The 26,541-nt window shown below is 42.4% G+C and overlaps 1 protein-coding gene, 1 non-coding gene and 2 pseudogenes across 2 annotated transcripts; 3 read left to right on the forward strand and 1 right to left on the reverse strand.

Annotated features, from left to right (window-relative positions):
• The first annotated feature begins 63 nt into the window (after window positions 1-63).
• On the forward strand, window positions 64-4,775 carry LOC136467634 (transmembrane 9 superfamily member 12-like). The gene is made up of 2 exons (XM_066466395.1): window positions 64-235; window positions 2,542-4,775. The coding sequence occupies exon 2, from the start codon at window positions 2,666-2,668 to the stop codon at window positions 4,535-4,537; it is 1,872 nt and encodes a 623-aa protein (XP_066322492.1). The 5' UTR covers window positions 64-235; window positions 2,542-2,665; the 3' UTR covers window positions 4,538-4,775.
• A 9,975-nt stretch (window positions 4,776-14,750) lies between these two features.
• LOC136467633 (transmembrane 9 superfamily member 12-like) lies at window positions 14,751-17,860 on the forward strand (annotated as a pseudogene).
• Window positions 17,861-19,870: 2,010 nt separating this feature from the next.
• Window positions 19,871-26,136, forward strand: LOC136467631 (putative pentatricopeptide repeat-containing protein At5g06400, mitochondrial; annotated as a pseudogene).
• A 331-nt stretch (window positions 26,137-26,467) lies between these two features.
• On the reverse strand, window positions 26,468-26,541 carry TRNAE-UUC (transfer RNA glutamic acid (anticodon UUC)). The gene has a single exon. It is a non-coding gene; the product is annotated as a tRNA-Glu (tRNA).

Consider the following 26,541-nt stretch of genomic DNA (forward strand, 5'->3'; position numbering starts at 1 on the left):
GGATTATAAACGACAAAAAGGAAAAAAAGAAAAAGAAAAAAAGGGAGCTAGAGAAGACAGCAATGCCAATGCCCCTCCCTCGAAGCTTTTATCCTGCTCGCTCGAACCGGCGCGCCATAGGAGAAACGCGTCGGAGCTTTTCCCGAGCGCGCTTACGTTACGGCGGCAGGACCGGGCGGCGCGGCTCCCGGCGGCGGCGCTCCCTCTGCCATTCGCCGGCGACGAGCACCACCAGGTACGCCCACCCCTTAGTCTTCCCTTCCTGCTGTGCGAAACCGAGCACCCAAACCCTAACTTACTATCTGTATTCGATCTGATCTGATCTAATTACAAGTGTATATGCATGTATTATGCCTACTAACCGGGTGTACACCATGTCCTTTACTGGGTCCGCCCGTAACTGTACCTCGATTCGTAGTTTCGTTCATTAGTCCATAAATTTATTGATACCATGAACAAATCCGTTGTTGAAAGATTAGCTTTCTATACAAGCCTACTTCAGTCTACAGTTAAGCTGCGACAATTCTCACAAAGTAATGTAAACTAGAGGAGGAAAAGAAGAAGAAAATGTTCCTGATACAAATCTAAATATGAAATTCTGAATCCTCTCTAGCACTGAAGGAGATTACTGAATCTGAATTCGTCATGATACAAATGGCTGATGTATGTGTACTAAGTATAAATTTACTATGTTAGTGTTTCTTCGAGGAAAGAATGATATAATTTGCTAGATGACTTTTACCTTACCTGAAATTAGATCTTGATGATGCATGATAGAATTTCTGTATGTACAACTTCTAACATGGGCAATCAGCAACTAAGAAGTCAATACCAAATTAGAAATGAGACCATTTTCCACTTACTAATTCAAACCAGAATGATAAAAGTAAACACTTGAAGTTGACAATCCTAGTATATATCTTTGATATTTCCTTACAAAACCCTTTGTTGGCACGATATGATTACCCTCCCATCTGGCTCTCCCCTGGTAGCATCCACCTGCTCTGAGTGTTTGGTAGTAACAGTAGCACTAAAAATCCATTGATAAAAAACAACGAGTAGTGATCAGGACACATCTGGTCGATGATGCTATTTTGATGAATGCATTTAGTTTTTAAGATGTTACAGAACAATATCGATGGAAGAGTGACAACTGAGCATTTGCCGTGCAGTCTAATTACTTTTATGATCAACAATTTAATATAAACATAGATCTCTATCAATGTTAAATGATTTTTCACATAGTTTTTTGTTCTACAAAAGAAACTGGGGAAAAAACCCTCAGTTCAACTGTATAGGCACAATTTGAAGCCAAGTTGAGCCGTTGAGGTCTTATTTGCAATTTCACTTGTATGTTTGGTTAATAGGACCTGAACAATCAGGTTGTATTGTTTCAGGGAGTTCAGTAAAACGATGATTAGTTTTATATGATCACAGTAGGCATCATGTGTAAAGGATGCCTTGTTTTCCATTAATCCTAGTGCATGGTTCTCATTTATTTTTCGGATAAGGGTTCTCAAAGTTTGTTTTTGGGTTTGCCAATTCTATATTTACAGTCATAAAATCTCGATCTTCCTTTTTCAGATTAATAGCTGAAGAATTATAAGCTATTAATCTCCTTCCCTCCCCATCCCCCCTCCCTCCCTCCCTCATGTGCAGGCTCCGTGGATGATGTTGTAAATATGTTTGTTAGTCATAGTCTGTCATTACAACCATGCTTTTTGATTTTCTCTGGTAAGTACAATACAATTTATATTGTGATTGTAGCAATGACCCAGTGCGTGCATGAATACATTCGTTCTTGTATTGGGCTAATCGTTTCAATCTGACCCTTCAAGCAACTGCCAAACAAGATAAACTAATCAAGTGATCGAGCCCCCATCATGAACATGCATTGGGTGGTGAGAGGCTAGGAGTGGATTCACACGACCCCCAGTGGTTTAGTACACACTTTTTTTTTTTGAATTATTGCCAATGAGCCCTGGGTGTTGAACTGATCGCCATTCCGTTAGGTCTTACCCTGCAGCCTACTCATCCTGACTCTGGATAGTTTTGGAGAGAAAACATATTGTGCAATCAGCTGTTTTTGTCTGCTAGCTAACATATTTATAAATTCTATGTACTCCCTCCGTTCCAAATTATAAGATGTTTTGGCTTTTTTAGATACATTGCTTTTACTATGCATCTCGACATAGTGTATATTTAAGTGCATAGCAAAAGCGATGTATCTAGAAAAGCCAAAACATCTTATAATTTGGAATGGAGGGAGTAGTAAATATGTTCATGATATCGTGCCCTCTAAATCGTGAATATGAATCTTTTAAACTTTGCTGAGGATTGTTATTCAGCCCCGTAAGGCTGTAGTTTACTGCAGTTTTTCAGTATAAAATCTATCTCTGTTTGCAAATACCTGCCACACTTTCTCTGTTCTTCTGTTTAACCTTGGTGCTATGTTTCATAGGCCTTGGTGTTATACATTTTCTATGCACACATGTCTATTTGGAGATACTGAACGTGGATGGTATTGTTTTTTTCTTTCAGGCTATAGGCAAAGTTTGTCCTGAACTGTTCGTCATGGTGGAAGGCTGGGTATTCTCTGCTTTGTTAGTGGCGTTTTCTAGCGTTCGCAACACCTTGCGAGTCATTCTACTTGCCAGGTAGCTACATGCACACATATCGGAAAGGCGAGGTGATAGGGGCGAAGGTGAACTCGCTCACTTCCATTGAGACAGAACTGCCCTTCAGTTACTACAGCCTTCCATACTGTCGTCCTCAAGGTGGGGTTAAGAAGAGTGCTGAAAACTTAGGCGAGCTTCTGATGGGTGATCAAATAGATAATTCTCCATACCGTTTCCATGTAAATGTCAACGAATCTCTGTATCTGTGTACCACAACCCCACTTGATGAGGCTGATGTGAAGCTCCTCAAGCAGCGAAGCCGTGATCTATACCAGGTGAACATGATTCTTGACAATCTTCCTGTGAGGAGGTTCACAGAGCAGAATGGAATGACCATCCAGTGGACAGGCTATCCAGTTGGTTATATTCCAGAAGGTACTTCTGATGTCCACATCATCAATCACCTGAAATTTAAGGTCTTGGTCCATAAGTATGAAGGAGGCAAAGTAAAGGTAGTTGGGACTGGGGAAGGAATGGAATTTATCTCAGAGGCTGACACCGATGCCAATTCTGGATATGAGATTGTGGGATTTGAAGTTGTCCCATGCAGTGTGAAGCGTGATCCTGAAGCCATGTCGAAGTTTAATATGTATGATAAAGTCGATCCTGTGAACTGCCCTGTGGAGTTGGAAAAATCTCAATTGGTTAGGGAGAAAGAGAAGATTACCTTTACATATGATGTTGAATTTGTAAACAGTGATATCAGGTGGCCATCACGGTGGGATGCATACCTGAAGATGGAGGGTTCAAAGATTCACTGGTTTTCGATTATGAACTCTTTGATGGTAATTCTATTTTTGGCTGGCATTGTGTTTGTCATATTCTTGCGGACTGTGAGGAGGGACCTGACTAGGTACGAAGAGTTGGATAAGGAGGCCCAAGCTCAGATGAATGAGGAGCTCTCTGGTTGGAAACTTGTTGTTGGAGATGTCTTCAGAGAACCAACCTCATCGAAGCTGCTCTGTGTCATGATCGGCGATGGGGTTCAGATTTTGGGTATGGCAATTGTTACCATTTTCTTTGCCACATTTGGCTTCATGTCTCCTGCATCGAGAGGAATGCTGTTGACAGGGATGATAGTCCTCTATATGTTACTTGGAATTGTGGCTGGGTATGCTGCTGTCAGGCTCTGGAGGACTTTAAAAGGAACGTCCGAGGGATGGAGGTCTGTCTCCTGGTCAACTGCTTGTTTCTTCCCTGGCATTGTCTTCATTGTCCTCACTGTGTTAAACTTCATGCTGTGGACAAGAAATAGTACTGGAGCCCTTCCAATCTCACTTTTCTTCGGCCTTTTGTCCTTGTGGTTCTGTGTCTCTGTGCCACTTACCCTTTTAGGTGGTTTCTTTGGCACAAGGGCTGAGCCAATAGAATTCCCTGTTCGAACCAATCAGATACCAAGAGAAATCCCTACAAAGAAGTACTCATTGCTCTTCATACTTGGTGCTGGAACTCTACCTTTTGGAACACTCTTCATCGAGCTCTTCTTCATTCTTTCTAGTATTTGGCTAGGAAGGTTCTATTATGTGTTTGGCTTCCTCCTTGTCGTGCTCCTTTTGCTGATTGTGGTGTGTGCTGAGGTATCAGTTGTTCTTACCTACATGCATCTCTGTGCGGAGGACTGGAGGTGGTGGTGGAAAGCTTTCTTTGCCTCTGGAACAGTGGCCCTTTATGTGTTCCTTTACTCCATCAACTACTTGGTGTTTGATCTCAGAAGCTTGAGTGGGCCGGTTTCTGCTATGCTCTACATCGGATACTCTTTCATTGTCTCTCTTGCCATTATGCTAGCTACTGGTACTGTTGGGTTCCTGACTTCGTTCTCTTTTGTCCACTACCTTTTCTCATCAGTCAAGATTGATTGAAGATTCAAGGATGTCTTTGCGCAAAATCACCTGTGAGCTCAAATGATATGATCATTGCATCTTGAAGGCCTTTCACAAAGCAGTGCTGTTTGTAATGTAGCTTATTACTGAGAGTCTGAGACTATTGTACCTCGTAATGAATAGTATATTTCAGCAGATGTGCTTTAAAGTTTGTCACACTTTGCTACAACATTTTGTTGATGCTGCCAATACTGTCGGAAAAGTCTTGAGTTTATGATCCCATTGGTGCCTTATGGTGTGTTTTGTCTGTTTCTTTCTGCAAGATTGGCTTGCAGCTGGAGAACTATGTTCTTATGGTATAATCTACATGTACAAAATGTTTCCCATGCACACCTTCTCCGTGCTTTTCTCTTGTCGTTATGTATTTACTCAAGATTCCATAGAACACTACATCTAGTTTTATGTTTGATAGTTAAGCTTGAAAGTTCATTTTTGCCTTTTACTCATACTATTATGAATGAAAGTGATGTGTGATTTTTTAGGTAACACTGTTATGTCAAGTCGCTCAATTTCAGGTTTCATTAGGTTTGTATCTATGAGGTTATTACCTTTTCTTAGTTAAGATGATACTGAAATCTGTGAAAAACAGTCATATATTTTTGGGCATGCACTTCATTCACTTAAATGTGTGTTTTCAAATATTGTAAATAATCTTTTAGGGTCCTATATTCATATTTACCTTTCTTCACTGTTCTAAAATGATTGTAAGAGACTCAGGTCCTGTTTGGATGATGTGGTTTTTAAAAAACTATAGCATCACAAAACTATGGTTTTACTAGCTAAAGAGACACAAAACTGTGGTTTAGAAAAAAGATGTCATAAGTAGAGTTTTTAAAACTTCAAAAAGACTATAATTTTAATAAAACCATGGTTTTAGAGACTAAAAGATTTGTTGTATCCAAATAACTAGTAGCTTTTAAAAAACAAAGTATTTTGTAAAACCATAGTATTTCTTCAATGAAGGGCGGGCCTGGTGCAAGCGGTAGAGTCTTACTGCCTGTGACCGGAAGGTCCCGGGTTTGAGTCGCGGTCTCCTTGCATTGCACAAGCGAGGTTAAGGCCACTGACACCCTTCCCCAGACCCCGCACAGAGCGGGAGCTCTCTGCACTAGGGTACGCTCTTTTTATAGTATTTCTTCAATATTCCAAAAATACTTTGCATCCAAACATGACCTCAGTAACATGTGTCATGTACATGTGACTACAGCAAGAGAATCAAAATTGCAGATGTTACCACCGTTGTTCTTTTGCTTGGTATTAGAATATATATCTCATTTGATCCTTTTGCTGTTTATTAGTGCTATTATATTGTTTCTGCTTTAGTTATGAGACTGGAACAGTTCATCCCTCATCATGCCATTCTGAGGACCTGTGTTTTGTTAGTTGAACATGTCACAATTTGAGGTGCTCAAATGTTTGGTTGCTACGGTTGACCCCATATATGTTCATGGATTGCCTGTCAAATTCATATGTTAGGCAACTTATTAAGCCCTTTCTTTGTCGTGCACTTCTGACGAGTGATTGGTTATGTTGCTAGACTGATGAAATGTGTATGCCAACCCCTCTGCCTCTTTTTTCCTTGTTTCTGGAAGGAAGTCCCATTCTTGGCTGTTGCTTTTTTTATTGCTCAAATGAAATGATTCTAGCTCTAACCTTGGCGTTGCGCTGTTGTTCTCAGCCTCAACTCATAACAACCAAACAGACATACCAGAAACCTAATGCTGATGCTGACCGCTATGATTCTGCGCCATCTTTTGTTATGATTCTGCACCATCTTTTGCTATCTAGCTTGTCTATCTACCTACCTTTTCTACTGGAATGGAAATGCAGGGTTCAGAATGCATCAGATGACTTTCTTTTTCCCGGTGACCTGTCGTCTATTTGCAGTATTTCTCTCTATATAGCATACGGCAGTTGCGGTCGTCATGTGCCTGCGCCTTTGGCTCTTCGCTTTCGATGCGGAGGTGCTCTCGATTTCCTTTGACAGACGTGACCTGGCTTGTTCATGTGAAAGGTACTCCCTTCCCAACCCAAGCTGTTGTGTGCTCCCTAAGAAACGTGACCCCTTTTCGTGCTCATGCAAACCGCGATGGTTTTCGCTCCTTGTTTATTCCAACCTTTTTTTTTCCTCAGATCGTTGGACGGTTCACGTCTTGGGTGCTCCCATCCCCACTCCACCTTCCCTTTTTCCACCAGACGTGGTTTGCTTGATAAGAAACGCGGGGGGTCTGTCTAAACCTAAAATCTAATGAGCGGCAGGGCCGCAGGGGAGGGGAGGGTGGGTGCGTGATCGTGAAGCCATATGCCCTTCCTTTTGCTGGCTTCGGAAACGGAAACTGAACGGGAGTGGTGTGGTGGGCGATCAATCAAGTAAGGCATCGCGGTCGCGCGGCGGCAGGTTGGAGGTAGCATTTGCGTGGCTGGACCAGGGGAGAAAAAAAAGGACACATCTGGTGGTCTCTCTCAAAAGTTCGTAGGATCTCCATTGGCGGGTTGTGCTGGGCAGTTGGGGCGTTCGTCTGATTGTCTCGTTGTTTGAGGTCAGTTTTATTATAATATGTAATAGTTACGGATCCTCCATCCCTTACCCAACCAATAAAAGACGTGAGAATTAGTAGAATATCCCGTCTTCCGTTTCCATTGCAAGATCACAAAAATAGAATAACATTATAGACAAAATATTTGTGGAACCAGCCATCTCTTATTTTTCACCTCTATAATAGTGAATACATAGGTTTCTTATATAGATACAAGATGACCCTTTAACTTCTTCAATTATAACTCTTGAGTTCTTGAGCTTCAAGAGTTAATTCGGTATAAGCCCACTAGCATGATTAGTTTCATAACACTCCTCCTTGGGCTAACACCACGATAAACTCGTGGCTCGTCAAAAACTCTGTCAAAAACCCAGTGGAAAAAAGAACAGAGAAAAAAGTACATTCTTGCCGCACAGATGTATGCAACATATATATCTTATGATCTTCTAGACCACGGGTTTCAACATCTTCTGGATGTTAAGAATATGAACTGATAATTAGGGATTTACTCCCCGTGAGCTCTGCAAGTCACTTCAGAATTTCATGCCAATCTTTCGGATATATCTTTTGAATGTCGTGGCTGGAAGAGATTTTGTAAACAAATCTGCGAGATTGTCACATGATCTGACTTACAGTATATTCATTTCACCCTGCTTCAGGAGTTCGTGAGGATAAAAGAATTTTAGTGAAATATACTTAGTTAAGTTATTCTTTATATAGTCTGTTTGCATTTGTGTAACACATGCTTGCATAATCTTCATATATAATTGTGGGGGTATCCATAGTATTAAGGCCACATGACTTCTGGATGTGGCTAATTATCTGTCTTAGCCAAACACATTCACGTGCAGCTTCATACAGTGCTATTATCTCTGAGTGGTTTATACATGTTGTTACTGAAGTTTGCTTACAAGACCTCCATGAAATGGCTTTACCACCACTAAAGAAATACAAAACCAGTTTGTGACTTTGCATTATGAGGATCTGATCGGTATCCAGCATCTGCATAGCCGACCATAGTCAAATCATGATTCTTCGAAAAAAAATAGGCCAAGATCTATTGTACCTTGGGAGGTATCTAAGTATTGTTTTAACTCCTACCCAGTGCCTTCTGGTTGGGGCTGCACTATATCGAGCTAGCAAATTTACCGTAAAAGCAATATCGGGGCTAGTGCAATTTGTAAGATACATCAGTGCTCCTATGGCACTTAGATATGGAACTTTAGGTTCTAAGACTTTCTCATCTTTATTTCTGGGTCTAAATGGATCTTTATCCTCATCGAGTGATCTCACCATCATAGAGGTTTTTTTTGGATGAGTCTTAGACATATTAAATCTCTCAAGAACTTTCTTTGTGTAAGTCATCTAATGTATAATAGTTCTTTCAGGGAGATGCTCAATTTGTAGGCCTAAGCAAAATCTAGTTTTACCAAGGTCTTTTATTTCAAATTCCGTTTTAAGGTAGGTACACGCCACCTCTATGTCCTCTGTGTGTCCTATGATATTCAGATCATCAACCTATACTAAAATGATGCAAAATCCATTATGGGACCTTTTAATAAATACACATGGACAATCATCATTATTTACATAACCTTTCTTCAGGAGGAAATCACTCAACCGATTATACCACATCCGTCTAGATTGTTTAAGCCCATACAATGATCTCTGCAATTTAACACTGTATAATTTGCGATTGCCTTTAGAATCCGGAATTTTAAATCCATCAGGGACTTTCATGTATATATCTGTATCTAGTGACCCGTAAAGATACGCAATCACAACATTCATTAACTGCATTTTAAGATTCATACCAGCTGCCATTAATATTAAATATCGGACATTATGCCACTCATAACAGGAGAGTATGTTTCATCGTAATCAATTTCGGGTATCTACGAAAACCCTTACGCTACAAGTCTCACTTTATATCTCGCCACCACATTATCCCCGTTCCTTTTTCGAACAAATACCCATTTGTATCCTACCGGAAATACTTTTGGGGGGGGGGGGTACGGGCTATAGGCCCAAATACTTGTCTCTTGTTAAGCGAGCGCAATTCAGTCTCTATAGCTTCTTTCCATTGGACCCAATCTGAGCGCTCCCGACACTCTGCCATGGACTTTGGTTCGGAGTCCTCGTAAATGATTTCAACAATTTTAGAGACAAAATTTATATCAACGACTATAGTCTTTCTATTGTATAACTCTCTTGACTTTGCATAGTCAGTGGCAATTTCTTCATTTAGCTCATCCAGCTCATCTTGATTTCCCATATTTGATATGGCTGGTTGTTCCGATGCCCTTGTGCCATTACTTATCGTTATGCGTGCTAGTGCACTAGGGCCTTCATCTACTGCTTGTTCTCTATTATCTCGGCCTTGCGGACGTCTCCGCTGTGCCTGCATAGAGTCATCCGGTTCTCTCCCCCTTTTCCTAGGATTGGGGATTTGAGAAGAGTTTATCCCTTCCATGGGTATCTCTACTCTCTCCGGTGCATTAGCTGCGGGGATATGCGATTTTGATACTCCTCTTATATTAGTGAAAGCATCTGATAAGTTATTTGCCAACTGTTGTAGGCTAATTATTCTTTGAACTTCAAGTTCGGTGTCTTAGTGCGTGGATCAAGTGAATGAATGCCACTAGCATTCCATTCGATTTTCCATCATTTCTTTGTTTTAGATATAATCCTCTCGCTAATGCCGGGAACCAATCTTCATCAAATATACTATCGGCGTATCTAGCCATGAACAAGTCACCAGTTTTGGGCTCCTAATATCTGATTATTTATGGATTTTCATAGCCAACATAAATCCCCATCTTCCGGTGAGTCACTAGTTTTTGTCTCCTTGTTTGAGGTCAGTTTTATTTTAATATGTAATAGTTATGGATTCCTCGATCCGTTACCCAAGCAATAAGAGACGTGAGAATTAGTAGAATATCTCGTCTCTCGTTACCATTGCAAGATCACAGAAAGTAGAATGACACCATAGATAAAGTATTTGTGGTGTCAGTCTTCTCTTATTTTTCACCTCTATAATAGTGAATACATATGTTCCTTATATAGATAGAAGATGTCCCTTTAACTTCTTGGGTTATAACTCTTGAGCTCTTGAGCTTCAAGAATTAATTCGGTATAAGCCCACTAGCATAATTAGTTTCATAAACAAGTTTCATGCATGATTGTCTGATTGGAGCTGGGGCAGCATCTGACTACAACCGCGGAAGGGGCATGCTGCATCCATTGCTTGGTGTGTGATGGAGACCGTGGGCTCATGTCGTCTGCGCTCACAGCCTGAGGCCTGGGCAACCATACTCAAATTCGTGGGCAGCTCACCGGCACCACATGATTAGTTAGCCAGCTAAATTTAACGTGATTTAAGCTGTTAGGTAGGCAGGGCAGGCAGCCCTGTGAGTCATTTCAACGTAGTACTGTTACTGTATAATATTCTACGGTGTACCAGCTCTTACCAAAAAATAACCTCGTCTCACAAAAATAATAGGACCAACCGACGGTGCGGATCTGCAAAGCAAACACAGTTAGGCTCCCCACCAACCTGCCGAAACCCGCTTTGGTCAAACGACGATCAAGCCTTCCTAGCCCGCTAAAAAATAAAAAATCCTCATACACGTTCTTAAAAAAAAATAAAAAATCCTCATACACGTGGTGAGACAGTCAGTCGTGGAGAGTGGAGACCCAATAAGCCAATAGGAAGACCACACACCGACGAAAGCACGGATCCCAAACGTGGACCACACACCAACGAAAGCACGGATCCCAAACGTGGACCAGCGCCCGAAACACTCCACTGCACACACCGACGAAAGGGAGCACGACCTAACAAAAGTATTTAAATAAATCTCACGAAATACTCTCTCAATCCCATAAAAAATATCGCTATGAGTTTCAGGTTGGTTATTTTTTTTACAACAACAACAAAACATTTAAGTCACAAACAAGTTAGGATAGTCTAAAGTTAAAACCCAACCGAAACAATCAAGGTTCAAACACATGAATAGTTGTTTTTCAAGCACTCTTATCTAAGGCTAAGTCTTTACGTATATTCTATCCTTTCAGGTCTCCTTTTATTGTCTCTACCTAAGTCAACTTTGGTCTTCCTCTGTCTCTCTTTATGTTACTACCCGACTTAGAATTCCACTATACACCGGTGTCTCTGGAGGTCTCTGTTGGAAATGTCCAAACCATCTCAACCGGTGTTGGACAAGCTTTTTCTTTAATTAGTGCTACCTCTAATCTATCACGTATATCATTGTTCCGAACTCGATCCCTTCTTGTATGGCCGCAAATCCAACGCAACATACGCATTTCCGCGATACTTATCTGTTGAATATGTCGTATTTTCGTAGGCCAACATTCTGCACCATACAAAATAGTATGTTTAATTGTCGTCCTATAAAACTTGTCTTTTAGCTTCTGTGGTGTCCTTTTGTCACATAGGACACCAGATGCTTAGCACCACTTCATCCACCCTGCTTTGATTCTATTGCTAACATCTTCATTAATATCTCCGTCTCTCTGTAGTATTGATCCTAAATATCGAAAGGTATCCTTCCTAGGCACTACTTGACTTTCCAAACTAATATCTTTCTCCTCGTGAGTAGTAGTACCGAAGTCATATCTCATATACTCAGTTTTAGTTCTACTGAGTCTAAAATCTTTAGACTTCAAAGTCTCCCGCCATAACTCCAGTTTCTGATTCACTCCTGTTCAACTTTCATCAACTAGCACTACATCGTCCGCGAAAAGCATACATCAAGGGATGTTCCCCTTATATGTCCCTTGTGACCTCATCCATCACTAAGGTAAACAAATAAGGGCTCAAAACTGATCTTGACGTAGTCCTATCCTAGTCGGGAAGTCACCCGTGTCTCCATCACTTGTTCGAACACTAGTCACAACATTGTTGTACATGTCCTTAATGAGCCTAACGTACTTCGTTGTGACTTTATGCTTGTCTAAAGCCCACCACATAATATTCCTTGATATTTTATCATAAGCCTTATCTAAGTCAATAAAAATCATGTGTAGGTCCTTCTTTTCTCTATACCGCTCCATAACTTGTCTTATTAAGAAAATAGCTTCCATAGTTGATCTTCCGGGCATGAAACTAAATTGATTTATAGAGACCCGCGTTATTGCTCTAAAGCGATGCTCGATAACTCTCCCCCATAGCTTCATAGTATGGCTCATCAACTTAATTCCCTGATAATTAGTACAACTTTGAATATCCCCTTTATTCTTTTAGATCGGTACGAATATACTTCTCCACTCGTTAGACATCTTGTTCGATCGAAAAATATGTTTTAACAGCTTGGATAGCCATACTATAGCTATGTCCCCGAGGTATCTCCACACCTCGATTGTGATACCATGCGGTCCCATCGCCTTACCTCCTTTTTATCCTTTTTAACGCCTCTCTGACCTCAGATTCTTGATTCTCCGCACAAAGCGCCTATTGGTGTCATTAAAATAGTCATCCAACTGAAATGTTGTGTCCGTATTCTTACCATTGAACAATTTGTCAAAATACTCTTGCCATCGATGTCGGATCTCATCCTCCTTCACCAAGAGATGCTCTCTTTCATCCTTAATGTACTTAACTTGGTTGAAGTCCTTTGTCTTTCTCTCATGAACCCTAGCTATCCTATAAATGCCATTCTCTTCTTCCTTCGTACTCAAATATTGATAAAGATCCTCGTACGCTCTATCCTTTGCCACACTTACAGCTCGTTTTACAGTCTTCTTTACCACCTTATACTTCTCTATATTGTCCACACTCCTGTCATGGTACAAACATTTATAACATTCTTTTTTTTTCCTTAATAGCCCTTTGGACGTCCTCGTTCCACCACTAAATATCTTTAGCCTTGCCTCCACTTCTTTTGGTTACTCCACACACTTCTGAGGCCACCTTCTGAATGTTGGTTGTAATCTTCTCCCATATATTGTTTATGTCAGCTTCTTCTTTCCAAGAGCTCTCTTTGATAACCCTTTTTCTGAATACCTCTGACGTTTCTCCTTTCAGTTTTCACCACTTTGTTCTTTCAATCTTAGCTTGTTTATTCCTACGGGCACGCACCTGAAAACGAAAGTCTGCCACCAAAAGCTTATGTTTAGAAATAACACACTCCCTTGATATCATCTTGCAACCCAAGCATGCTTGTTTGTCCTTTCTTCTTACGAGGACAAAGTCAATCTGGCTAGAGTGTTGTCCACTACTGAAGGTCACTAGATGAGATTCTCAGTGTTTTCCTAAACGCTAAACGGTAAACAGTCGGTCACCTACCGTTTAGCCATTATTTGGGCAAAACGTCCCATTAAACGAGCTAAACGGCCAATTAAACGGGGTAAACGGATGATTAAACGGAAACGGCGCACCATCGTGTAGCGTTTACACGGTGTTTAAACGGGCTAAACGACCGTTTAAGCGAACAGTCTTTCTAAAGAAAGTGTTGGCTATCATCAGATCAAAAGTTACCGCGAAGTTCAGAACTTTCTCCTCCTCCTAATTCCTACTACCATACCCAAATTCTTCATGAACTATCTCGAAACCTACGCTTATAATACCTACATGCCCATTAAAATCTTCTCCTATAAAAAATTTCTCACTACTAGGTACAGCTCTAATCAGGCATCTAAGTCTTTTCAGAACTGTCTCTTAGCACTCTCGTCGAGGCCTACTTGGGGCATACATACTAATTATGTTCAAGACCATATCACCAATGACAAGCTTGACTAAGATAATCCTATCTTCTTGCCTTCTCACTCCCACTACACTATTCTTGAGGCTCTTATCAATCAAAACTCTTACTCTATTTTTATTCACGACTGTCCCTGTGTACCAAAGCTTGAAACCTGTATTGTCCACCTCCTTCGTCTTCTGACCCTTCCATTTAGTCTCTTGAACGTATAATATATTTACACGCATGCTAGTCACGGTATCAACTAATTATTTTAACTTACCTGTAAGCGACCATATATTCCAACTAACTAAACGGATCATAGTTGGTTTGACTAGCTTCCTTACCCTTCGCACCCGTCGACTCAGATGTGAAAACTCTTCCTCATTTTTCACTACACCCGGGTGCCGATGTAGCGCGCCACTAAAAAAGCGACGACCTGATCCTTGCTCACTAACAGAAAATGTTAGCAACATTTCTATCTTTAAATAAGTTTATTACGACAATATATTCAACTGATCTATCCAATATACTAATTGTTTATCAGAAATATTATTATTTTTATATATATTTGATTTATTAGCAAAATAAGAATGAAAACACTTTTTATAGGACAAAGTGAGTATAAAGTTGACTATACGATAAATGCTGTTGTGTCAGAAAAAATATATCATTTTAGTTTTATTCTAAACCAATCATAAATTAATTAAAATTTATAAATAAAATGAATATTTATAACTAGTTATTATTAGATTTATCATGAAATATGTTTTTATAGAAATCTATTCAATGTTAAAAGTATTGATAATCTTTTTTTATAAACTTGTCATACAGAAAATTTAGGACAAAATCAAAACCTTTTTTATTTTTTTTTTTTTGCGGGACGGAGGTAAGTAGTGTCACCAGCGAAGAAACTATTAAAGCTGCTCTGTACGGGAGACGTGGCCCGAAGGGCGAAGGGGAAGAAGAGAAGAGGGCGGGTATAAAATTTGGCGGGCTCGTGCCGCGTCTCCCCCGCCTCTCGATTCCGCCGGCGAAGCGTTTACTTCTTCGTCCGCGATCTCGAGGAGGGGAGAGCTAGAGACGGAGAAAGAGGAGGCGCGCGCCCATGTTTTGACCTCGCCTTCGCCTGCGTCGTCTCGGCAGCGATCTAGATCTGAGGTGAGCTCCCTCCCCTCCCCTGATCTCCGAGCTCCTCACTCCCTTACCCTGCATCTCCTCGCGCCTCGGCCGCAGATCCAGGCGTCGTCTCTTTCACTAGGATTTGGGATTCATTTCTTCATCCGTTGGTAAGGGAGCACTAGTTTGCCTAGACTAGAGGCATGCTCGTTTTGTTCCGCAGGAGATCTTTTCTTTGTTGTGACTCTCGCGCCCTGAATACGAGTGTTTGATTCTGGCATGGATGCTCCGATCCACCAGACTTACTGCGGATTCGTTTGCTGCGTTTAGATCCACTCCATTTGAATTGACGCTGTCTCCACCATCATTCATGCGGTGGAGGCGTCGAGCAACATGCCTTCCTTTTTCTTTATTTTTTTATTATGGTAGTTTATATTTTCGAAAAGTTTCTGGGGTTCTACTGAACCTATGTCACATGTTAATTCCATCCTGGAGTTTTATCCTTTTTATCCCGTATATCTTGATATCTCCACGGGGAAAGGGAGACTGATAGGGGGAGGCAATCTTAAGAATCGAATTGATTTATTATTTTTTATACAATTGCTTGCAGGTTGTGAGGTTCTTGATTGGGCGATCACAAGAACTGTCACTGCCATGGTCGCCAAGATGTCATCCCCATGGATCTCGGCGTCCGTGCTCGTTCTGCTGCTGAGCCTGCACCCGGGTGTCCATGCCTTCTACCTCCCCGGCACCTTCATGCACACCTACTCCTCTGGAGAGGCGATCTCGGCCAAGGTCAACTCGCTCACCTCCATCGAGACCGAGCTGCCCTTCAGCTACTACAGCCTGCCGTACTGCAAGCCTCAGGATGGTGTCAAGAAGAGCGCTGAGAACCTTGGTGAGATCCTCATGGGTGACCAGATCGACAACTCCCCATACCTCTTCCAAGTTAATGTCAATGAGTCGGTATACCTTTGCACCACGGACCCGCTCACCAAGGAGCAGGCTGAGCTGCTCAAGAAGAGGGCGCGAGATCTGTATCAGGTCAACATGATCCTGGATAATTTACCGGTCATGCGGTTCACTGAGCAGAATGGGGTGACGATCCAGTGGACTGGGTTTCCAGTTGGGTACAACCCGACAGGGAGCAATGAGGATTATATCATTAACCACCTCAAGTTCAGAGTCTTGGTCCATCAGTACCAGGCGCAGGGTGATGTGGTGATCACGAGTGAGGATGGTGTTGCAATGGTTGAGTCTGATCGCAAGAGTGGGTTCCAGATTGTTGGGTTTGAGGTCGTGCCTTGCAGTGTAAGGCGTGATCCTGAGGCCATGTCCAAGCTCAAGATGTATGACAAGGCTGACTCTGTGAATTGCCCGTTGGAGCTTGAGAAATCTCAGGTGATCCGTGAGAATGAGCGGATTACATTTACCTACGAGGTTGAGTATGTCAAGAGCAACATCAAGTGGCCATCGAGGTGGGATGCGTATCTGAAGATGGATGGTGCCAAGGTTCACTGGTTCTCTATCATGAACTCGATGATGGTTGTCTTCTTCCTGGCTGGTATTGTGTTTGTCATATTCTTGAGGACTGTCCGTAGGGATCTGACAAGGTATGAGGAGATGGACAAGGAAGCACAAGCTCAGATGAATGAGGAGCTCTCAGGATGGAAACTTGTCGTTGGTGATGTCTTCAGAGAGCCCAGCTGTCCAAAGTTGTTGTGCGTTATGGTTGCTGATGGTATCCAGATCACTGGTATGGCAGTTGTTACAATTGTGTTTGCTGCTCTGGGATTCCTGTCACCTGCTTCCAGGGGAATGCTCCTGACCGGAATGATCATTCTCTACCTCTTCCTTGGTATCATTGCTGGATATGTTGGTGTCCGTGTTTGGAGGACTATCAAAGGAACCTCAGAAGGGTGGAAATCTGTTGCTTGGTTGACTGCCTGCTTCTTCCCTGGGATTGTGTTCATCATCCTCACTGTGCTTAATTCCATTCTGTGGGGCAAGAAGAGCACTGGAGCTCTACCCATCTCACTGTTCTTCACCCTTCTGGCCCTGTGGTTCTGCATCTCTGTGCCACTCACACTTATTGGAGGCTTGCTAGGCACACGTGCTGCAAGCATCGACTACCCTGTCCGAACCAACCAGATTCCACGAGAGATCCCTGAGCGCAAGTTCCCCTCATGGCTGCTTGTGCTTGGTGCGGGAACATTGCCTTTTGGTACTCTCTTCATTGAGCTCTTCTTCATCCTTTCCAGCATTTGGTTGGGAAGATTCTACTATGTCTTTGGCTTCCTGTTCATTGTCCTCTTCCTGCTGGTCATAGTCTGTGGTGAGGTTTCTCTGGTCCTGACCTACATGCACCTTTGCGTGGAGGACTGGAAATGGTGGTGGAAGGCCTTCTTTGCTTCTGGCTCTGTCGCATTCTATGTCTTCCTCTACTCTATTAACTACCTGGTGTTCGATCTCAGGAGCCTGAGCGGACCAGTTTCCTGCAACACTCTACCTTGGCTATTCCCTGATCATGGCCCTTGCAATCATGCTCTCCACTGGTGCCATTGGTTTCCTGCTCTCCTTCTACTTCGTCCACTACCTCTTCTCGTCTGTTAAGATTGATTAGAGGTGCCCGCTGCCTCTTTTTGCAATAGAGTCGTTTGATCGTGGTAAGAGTTACCCCCTTAGAAATACTACACAATAAATCAAATGAAAAAATGGATACATGGCAACGGCCATGGCTTTTGGTCATGATTAATTCAATCATTTAGCATAGCACAGTTACTCAAGTTGAAACTTATTTCTTAGGAATGATTGTAAGTTCTTCAGCTATGTTTATTACCATTTGTAATGCTATTCAGTTTTGCTTGCTCTGGGCATTTGTGAGCAGCCTTTAGTGTTGGAACACTTGAGATCTATTCAATATGAAAAGGAGCTCTTCATTTACAGTTTGTTACGATTCTGGGAAGGCTTTACTGTAACATGGTTGCCACATGAGTTGTGAATTGTGATGCCTGCTGTTCGTTAATAGTAACACCAGTACTACTGATTTTTTTATCAAGTGTGACTACTGAGTCAATTGATAGTTGATATACATGCTACTGAAATAGTGAAATTTCACATGAATCTGATGCTAAATGTTGGATTGTGGAGTTGTTGGTAGCTGCTACAGTTCTGATGCTTGTGACGAATTGACGGTTCTAACTCACAACTTCTAAGTGTCTATTGCTCAGATACTCATGCCATAGTTACAGACTTTTTACTGTTGTTTGATAAATACTATTGACAGTTGTAGACCATCTCGTCCAACCAACCCCCCAACCACCCCCCCCACCCCCCAATCTGTAGACCTTCATATATTTTTTAAACTAGGACTAGGACTGGTTTTTTGAAGAACCATAACATTATTAGTGTTCATCGCGCCAATCAATAGATGGATGCAAATGCAACTCTATTCTTTGCCCCAGTGCTAAGTGGATGATATATCAACAGAGGCAAAGTAACTTTGATATGTGCTAGTCACTTTGTTGTTTATGAAACATCATAACACACGCTGCGGAAGGCAGCAATGGCGGACGGACGAGGACTCAACTTGTACTCTACATCGATTCAAAGTTAGGCAAGCTCGCAAGTACAGAATCTGGTTGTTGAGACAAATAGCGGCCAAACCTTTTTTGTGAATCAGACTTGTACATTCTCGGAAAAAGTCCTCCAGTGCTCCTTTAGCTATTATTTCCTCAAGAGCTCGTTTAACCATTACTATTATGGTCCGATTTACTTAAACTAGAAAACCGAATCTTTTAACTCCTCGAAGCTAAAAAACCGATTGTGTTTCCTCGTATAGTTTTCAAAGTAGTTTAGTTTGACGTGGGGTCACGTCAGTCATTCTACGTGGTGCCATATTTTTACCTCAAAGGGAAAGAGATTGTATCAATATAAGGTAGCACAATTACATCCATGTTCATGGGTGCCCTGTTCGCTTCACTGAAAAGCTAGTTGAAAAGTACCGTTCACTGATTTGTTGTGAGAGAAAAACACTGTACCATGACTAATAAGCCAAGCTGATAAGTTCAAGCGAACAAAAATACACCAGAGTATATCTAGAGCCCTCTAATAGCAATCTTCACCTCTAAACCTTGTTGATGACTATCTAATTCTAACCCGTTGGAACTCAATAACACCAACGATGGCCAAAGTAGTGCAACCTTCTACCTCGTTCGCTTCGCTGAAAAAATAAACCGAAACCCTGTTCTGACTGATTTGTTATGAGAGAAAAATAATGTTTTGACTAAAAAATAAGCTGAAAAGTACGGATTATAAGAGAAGCGAACGTGGCCTAAAATTGAAAACTTAGCATGATCAACCGCCAACGCCACGGGAACTTCTTAGGACGCATCCACGTAACATCGGCCACCTCGCCGTCAAAGATGATCAAGGGACAAACAATCTGGCGCCGCTAGTACTAGCAATGCTAGATTGGAAACCCAAATTCAAACCCGGTCGTCGCTTGAACTTGATTATCCTCCTAATTGCGCCCCTGCAAAAACCGAAGAAGCATAAAAAACCACTGGATTGGATGCCAAGAGCAGCACCCACACGGGAGATCTCTTCAATAAATAAGATTCGGCGAGCAATCGATGAAGACGTTGCAAAAACAGAAGAAACATGAAGACCACCGTATTGAGATCGTGTTTGATTTGTGCTCTTAACTCACCACAACTGAAGTGCGGCTCGCCAAAGGTGCGGCGGCAAAATTGCTCGCCACACATTTGGCGCAAGAAACTGCAACTGAAGCGGAAATTGCGACGAGCCAAACATGTGGCAACATGCGGCCGCGAAGCAAACGCTCACGAAAATAGGGCGCGGAAGGTGCGGGTGCGGTATGCGGCTGCCAACCGAACGGACCCTGAATGCCTAGAGCGACACCCGCAGGAAAGATCCTGTCGTTAAATAAGATCTAGCGAGCAATCGACGCCGGCCCACTCCGGTAGTCCGCCTATGGCGCGAAGCGCCGCCGCCCGGCTGCTCGCTTTCTCCCCTCTCCTTCTCGGCTCCAGCCACTGCCACTTGCGCCTTCGCCACCATCCCCTCCTCCTACTCCCTACATCCCGTTCTAAGACCACCTCCCGCAAGCCTCCCCGCTCACAGCCTCGTAGAAAGTTGGCGCCTGCGCCCGCCGGCAGCGGTCGCCCAGAGCCACCAGGAGCGCGCGCCTCTCTTTTCCAGGAAATCTCCGAACTCGTTGCCTCAGTGGCCAATGTCGAAGCGTTAGGACCCCGAAGGAATGGCGGCGCGCCTTGTGATGACCTCGGAGCTGCTGCTGTGGGGTGCACCGAAGGTGCTCGAGGAATTGCTTCAGAGAGAGCGGCATTGGCTTCTACCTCCATTGCTGGCAGCATTTCGGACCGGGTTAGTTCTTGGTGACTCTGCAGATGATGGGAGTCGTCAATCTTGTGGCACTATCGCCAATGCTGCAGAGGCATTCTGCCAGGGAGGCTGGAGAACACTGGCATGGCAGTAGATTCTGATGATTGACTAATATCAGTGCAATGGTGCACAGGATTACAGCAGTCCTCCGGTCAGGAGGCACCTGGGCCGTCGGTGGAGCGGAAGCTTGAGAGGACTGGGTGCTAATTACACTCCGAACCTTGTTAACATGGTGCTGAAGAGGTGCTTCAAGGTCAGGCAATCGGGATTCTGGTTCTTCCACTGGGCAAAGCGACTCCCAGATTTCCACCACACTACAGAGACGTACAACACGATGCTGTACATCGCTGGGCGAAGCGAGGAGCTTTGGTATCATGGAGGAGCTTCGTGGGCGAGATGGATCAGGAGATGTGCCCCAAGGACATCAAGACATGGACGATTTTATTATCCAGTTATGGGAAGGCGAGGCAGATCAGCAAGATGCTGTCAACCTTTGAGGCGATGAGGAAATCGGAATCCATCTTGATAGACAGTAAAGTCTATAGGACAGTTCTTCACGCTTTGTGCAATGCTGATAAGCCTGAGCTTGCTCTTGAGTTCTACAAGGATATGCCCAGCAACTGTGGAGGTCGGGACTGACATTCTTCGACTACTAATGTGTTGTCTTGCAACATCAGATAATACTGCTGAAGGTGTCTATCTTATCAGAGATGATATGATTGAGGGCATGAAACATCCAGAGGAGTACTGCTACACGGAGGCTCTTCGAAGCTTTTGCATAGCAGGAAAGCTTGGTGATGCATGGAAAGTCTTTCAGAAGATGAATAACAAATCGATGGCTAACTCATATGCACTTGAGAATCTCCTGAGAGGGCTCTGCAGAGCAGGGAGAATGGATGAAGCTTTGCAGGTCACAGAATACATGAAGAGGATATCAGATCTAAATAGTACAACTTTTTCGTTCCTCATCAATGGCTACCTTAGGAAACGGGGAGCATATCAAGGCAGTTGACTTGCTAGCGGGAGATGAGAGAATATGGATGTGTTCCACTGGCATCATCTTATACCCAGGTCATGCAACACCTATTTGCAATAGATCAGTGTGAAGAAGCATGTGGACTGTTTGAAGAGATGCTAAAGAACAGTGTTGAACCAGATATTGTTACGTTCACAGCACTGATTTGTGGGCATGTTCGCAGCGGACATATATCCAAAGCATGGGATGTCTTCAGGAATATCAATAAGAATGGTCAGAAACCCACATTGAAAGCATATACAGTGTTCATGCGAGAGCTCTGCAAGTGTCCAGGCACCTTGAGGCCGTAGCACTTCTGAAGGAAATGCTGGAATATGATGTCAGGCCTTCTGAGACAACTTTCTGCTGGTTAATTTCTTCTTTACGCGACAAATCCTATTTGGAAGAGGCAAGTTATGTTGAGAGAATGCGGGCATCTTTTAATTTGCGAAACCCTAGAGATGGTTTGCAATTTCGAACAGTTAGATGGCATTGACAATGTTGATAAGTTTCGAAAAATGCGCAAGTCTAATCCCCAAGAGAAAGAACTGGCATTGGAGTTCACTGGCTCTCCTTCAGATCAATATGGTAAGGTCTCCAGTTTCACTGCTTTCTGATGATACACATCAGAAAGAACAACAGGACTACAGTGATGGAGATGTCGAAGAAATATGTCGGATTCTGTCTTCTTCTGATGATTGGGGCTCAACTCAACAGGCACTGGAGATGAGATCAGTCCATTTTAGTCCTAATCTTGTTGATGCCATTTTGAAGCGTTGTAAAAGGAATAGTCGTGCTGCTTTGCAATTTTTCTCATGGGTTGGGAGACGACCTTACTACATTCCTACTACAAAAACATACAATACTGCTATGAAACTTGCGGGTTCTGCAAAAGATTTTAAGCACATGTGGTATCTGTACAGAGAAATGTTAAGGACCGGATGCTCCCCAACTGTGGATACATGGAATGTCATGGTCTGTCAGTATGGCAATGCTGATCTGTCTGAAAAGGCCTTGAAGACATTCTGTGACATGAAGGAGTGTGGGTTTCTGCCTGATAAAACTACTTACAATCACCTGATAATGTACCTCACCCACAGCAAAGGGCGGAAAATAGATGTGGCAATCACAATCTTCCAAGAAATGTGTCATGCAGGCCATATACCTGATAATAGGATACTTTTCATGTATCTTTTGGCTCTATGCGAGTGTAGGAAAATAGCAGATGCAACAAGCTCAGTAGTATCCTTATGTGAACGAGGATTTTCTGTGCAGGCTGGCTACTCTATATTCCTTAGATCATTGTGCAGGGCTGATAGAATGGAGGAAGCTCTCCATTTGTTCGATTGTATTGAGGAACATGGTTGCTCCAGGGATCAGTACATGTACGGGAGTCTCATCCATGTTTTGCTAAGGAGGGACAAATTTGAAGATGCTGTTGCCAAGCTTACAGAAATGAAGAACGAAGGGATACTTCAAAGCGCACAGATATATACCTCCTTCATTGTTTATTACTTTCAGAAGAGAGATGTTGTCAAGGCATTGGATGTGCTCAGGGAGATGAAAGAGAATGGATGTGAGCCTACAGTTGTCACATACTCTGCTTTGATCCGTGGCTACATGGCCATGGGTATGGTTTTAGAGGCTTGGGATGTTTTCCAACAAATGAAGCTGAAAGGACCTGCACCAGACTTTGAAACCTACTCCATGTTCATGTCATGCCTATGCAAAGCAGGTAGATCAGAGGATGGGTTGCATCTTATCCATGACATGTCAGATTGTGGTTTCATTCCCAGCACAGTAAACTTCATGACTGTTGTCCATGGTCTAAATGTGGAGGGCAAACATGAGCTTGCTGAGTCTGTTCTACGGTCAAAATGGCACTTGCGGAAGCAAAGAACCATCTCATATTAGTTTTTGCTTCTCTCATGCTCTCAAAATGTTTGTTGGTGTTTACAACTTGGACGGCAAGATTCAATGTTCATTGTATTTTCTTGGAACAAGCATATGGTGGGAGCCAATCATGGACACTTTTGCTACAAAAACCCCCTCTTCATTTTGTCAATGGTGGGCAGAAATCTGACGCATCAGCATGGTAAACTAGGACCAGAGATGGAGAAAGGCACAGTAAAAATCGCTGTGAGGATTGACTCGATGTGGCGTGCCTTACTTCTTAGTCAGAGACAGGCGAATCCCAGTGAGTTTACTCAGGACAAAGGTATCACGAGTTGCTCTGAGCCCAATCAAGGGACCAAAACGCCAGAAGCAACACACCCCAGTATTCTGCTGCTTCTACATTGAACATTTTATTGGTATTATCTAGGTGCATGAACAAAAAATCAATGCTTGTTTGAAAATATCAAACTTTAGATCTTTTAGTGATTCCAAACCACAAAAATTAATGCCCCCTGTGCCAACTGAAATTTTACTATAATCTTGCAAGATTTTGAATTCTGATTAGATCCAGTTGATTCTGTTCTGGTGTCCATTTCATTCTATCGCATTTTAGGATTGGTGTTCGTATTCTTATGATACGATCATAAATCATCTTGAAATTCTGTGAATTGATAGTTGGGCAGTCTCAATTTAGGTAGGCTGCCATGATAGTGATTGGTTTGCTTACCCTGTTGAACTGACAATGTAACCAGAAGAAAAAGAAGAAACGAACTATCCATCAATATGTTAGAAATTGTTAGTGATGATTGTAGCCACTGTAACTGGAACTGAATGATTGTTAGAACTTGTTAGTTCAATCATCTAGTTGCCTCTAGGTGTACAGTAAAAATCCTTGGTTACAGTTGCGCTTGAGTCATTCATATTTTAATGTGTTTATGCTACTACTTTTTTCAGTGAAAAGTGCAATTAATTTATGAAAACTGGGCATCTCTTATTTTGAAGGACAGGCCTGAGAGCTGTCTCACTAAGTCACCAGGTCACGGGTTCGAAGCAACCTCTCCGCAGATTTTGCGAGGGGAAGGCTTGCCTCGGTTTTTCCCTTCCCCAGACCCCACTCATATGGGAGCCTCCGGCACTAGGTCTGCCCTTTTTTTTATATGTTAGAATTTAGAAACAAGCAATGTCATTTAATACTTACTAATTGGGGATGGATCATGTAACTTCTTAAGCCTTTGGTCAAACAAACTACATAAAGGAAAGCTATATTTGTTGTTGGCTCAGATAGTCCGATTGAGATTTCCTATGGATTGACCAAATAGGAATAAAGATAGCAGTAAACCTACTTCCCATCATATGTAGCAGTTTATCCACGTCTTGAGTTCTATCTCGAGCAGCCAGATACACTATGCATTGGGTTGAGAATAAGAACTAGTTTTTTATGTTCTTGCTTTTAAATATTTATAAGCTTCATTTAAACCTGACCTAATTTTATGTCACATGCAGATACTGTTAGATGTTTAGCCTCAATGCCAGGTCTAGGAATTTTTCCGCCTCAAACGAGAGAGGTAAGCGAAAAAGAATACTGAAAACCCATATAGGCTCCTTGTTCACTTATGCTCACCTTTTGCATCAGAATGTTTCCTTGGGTTTGCTGAAAATGTTTTTGACCCAAGGAATCAGTCCTTTGCCCTTTGCCCTTCATCTTTCAGTTTGCTGCATCATCAATGTAGTCACTCTGTTTCTTCACTCGTTGCTATTTGTTCACACGTGATATTTTTGTTTGTCGCAGCACTATCAAGTTATGGGCATTGACGGGTTAGCCCCTGCTGGACATGATTGGGCATTCTTCCCTTGTATATTCTGTGGATGCACATTCTTCAGGTCTAATTGCTAGTGGCAGTGAGGATTGCTCTTTGAAGATAGGGAAAGGTGATATATTTTGTATTTCTAAATACATTGGCTTTTCTCATGTTGAACTTGTACCTATATTCTCTGAGCAACTCATGAAATCTGACTAAATTAGGTTACGCCCCATTTCTACAAACTGTCTTATCTAAAGAAATGTAAAGTTGTCGCTAACTAAATGTGTAAACACTTCCTCTCTCTGCTTCTGTCCAGTTCCAGTATGCTGAAAATGAAACTGGTATACTTCCCTGCTGAACTTGTGCAGTAGAGAAGGAAAACTTTCATCAGTAAAAACCTAACGTTTGTAGTACAGGATGTTCTTGCTGTACTCCGTTCTCTGTTTTTTCGAGTAAAACAATGCAGATGATGTCTGCGTTCAAAGCATTGAACACCGGGGATGGTGATCTACACATGCTGGAATCTTTGGAAGGAAAGAAAACCGAAGAATTTTCAATAACATACAAGAATCGCCGGTGGCTTCAAGAATTAAAGAAGACATTGAGCAAAGAGGGCATTTCAAGGGGCATTCCAAGGAGGGGGCTAGCAAGCCGGCCATTCTGGTTGTATACGTGCTTGGGGGGATTTTTTGACCCCTGTTTGTTTGCGCAGCTTCTCGGGCTGTGACTATACATAAACCTTCTATATTCCTTCCTTAATTGAGAAGCAGAACTCCTACCTTTTGTTTCAAAAATAATACATCTGCTGACTGTTACTCACTAGCCCCCAAGATTGCAGCATAGCACCAAATCTGCAAAGCCTGAGCTGATGACCTGACGGACCAACGCGAGGCCGTGAATCCGTTGTACCAGCTAATGAATCAAGAAGCGATGCTTAGATGTTAACTGCAAAGCCGGAATTGACTTATTAAGGGGATCATGCAATTGCATTGGTGGAATTGCTTGCTACAAACTCGCTGATCTTGTATTATCCTGCTACCTTGCTTCAGTTTTACTTTGAAGTACATTGTGTTATATTCTGGCGTAGCTGAAGCCATGTGAAGTTCAGTCTTCTAGCCATTAATTAGAATGAGTACATTGTGTTATAATTAGAATGTGAAGTTCATCAAATTGTAAATGCTGAGTTCAGTTGGTTATGAGTTTTATGCTTAGTATTTTTTTCACTTTTCAACTGCAAGGTCTCACTGATATCTGATGTGCCATCTTGACTCTGCAGCTGTTGGGTTCTGGCAGAGCTACTACGAGTGATCTTTCTGATGTGCAGTTTACACAAAGGACAAGAAACAAGAATTAAAAAAAAAGAACATTGCATTGCCGAGAAGTTAAAAAGAAACATATAATATAATTAATAAAACTTCCATTGCCGGGATTTGAACCCGGGTCGCCTGGGTGAAAGCCAGGTATCCTAACCGGACTAGACGACAATGGA

The sequence above is a fragment of the Miscanthus floridulus genome, chromosome 7, assembly GCF_019320115.1.
Source record: "Miscanthus floridulus cultivar M001 chromosome 7, ASM1932011v1, whole genome shotgun sequence".
Taxonomy (NCBI): domain Eukaryota; kingdom Viridiplantae; phylum Streptophyta; class Magnoliopsida; order Poales; family Poaceae; genus Miscanthus; species Miscanthus floridulus.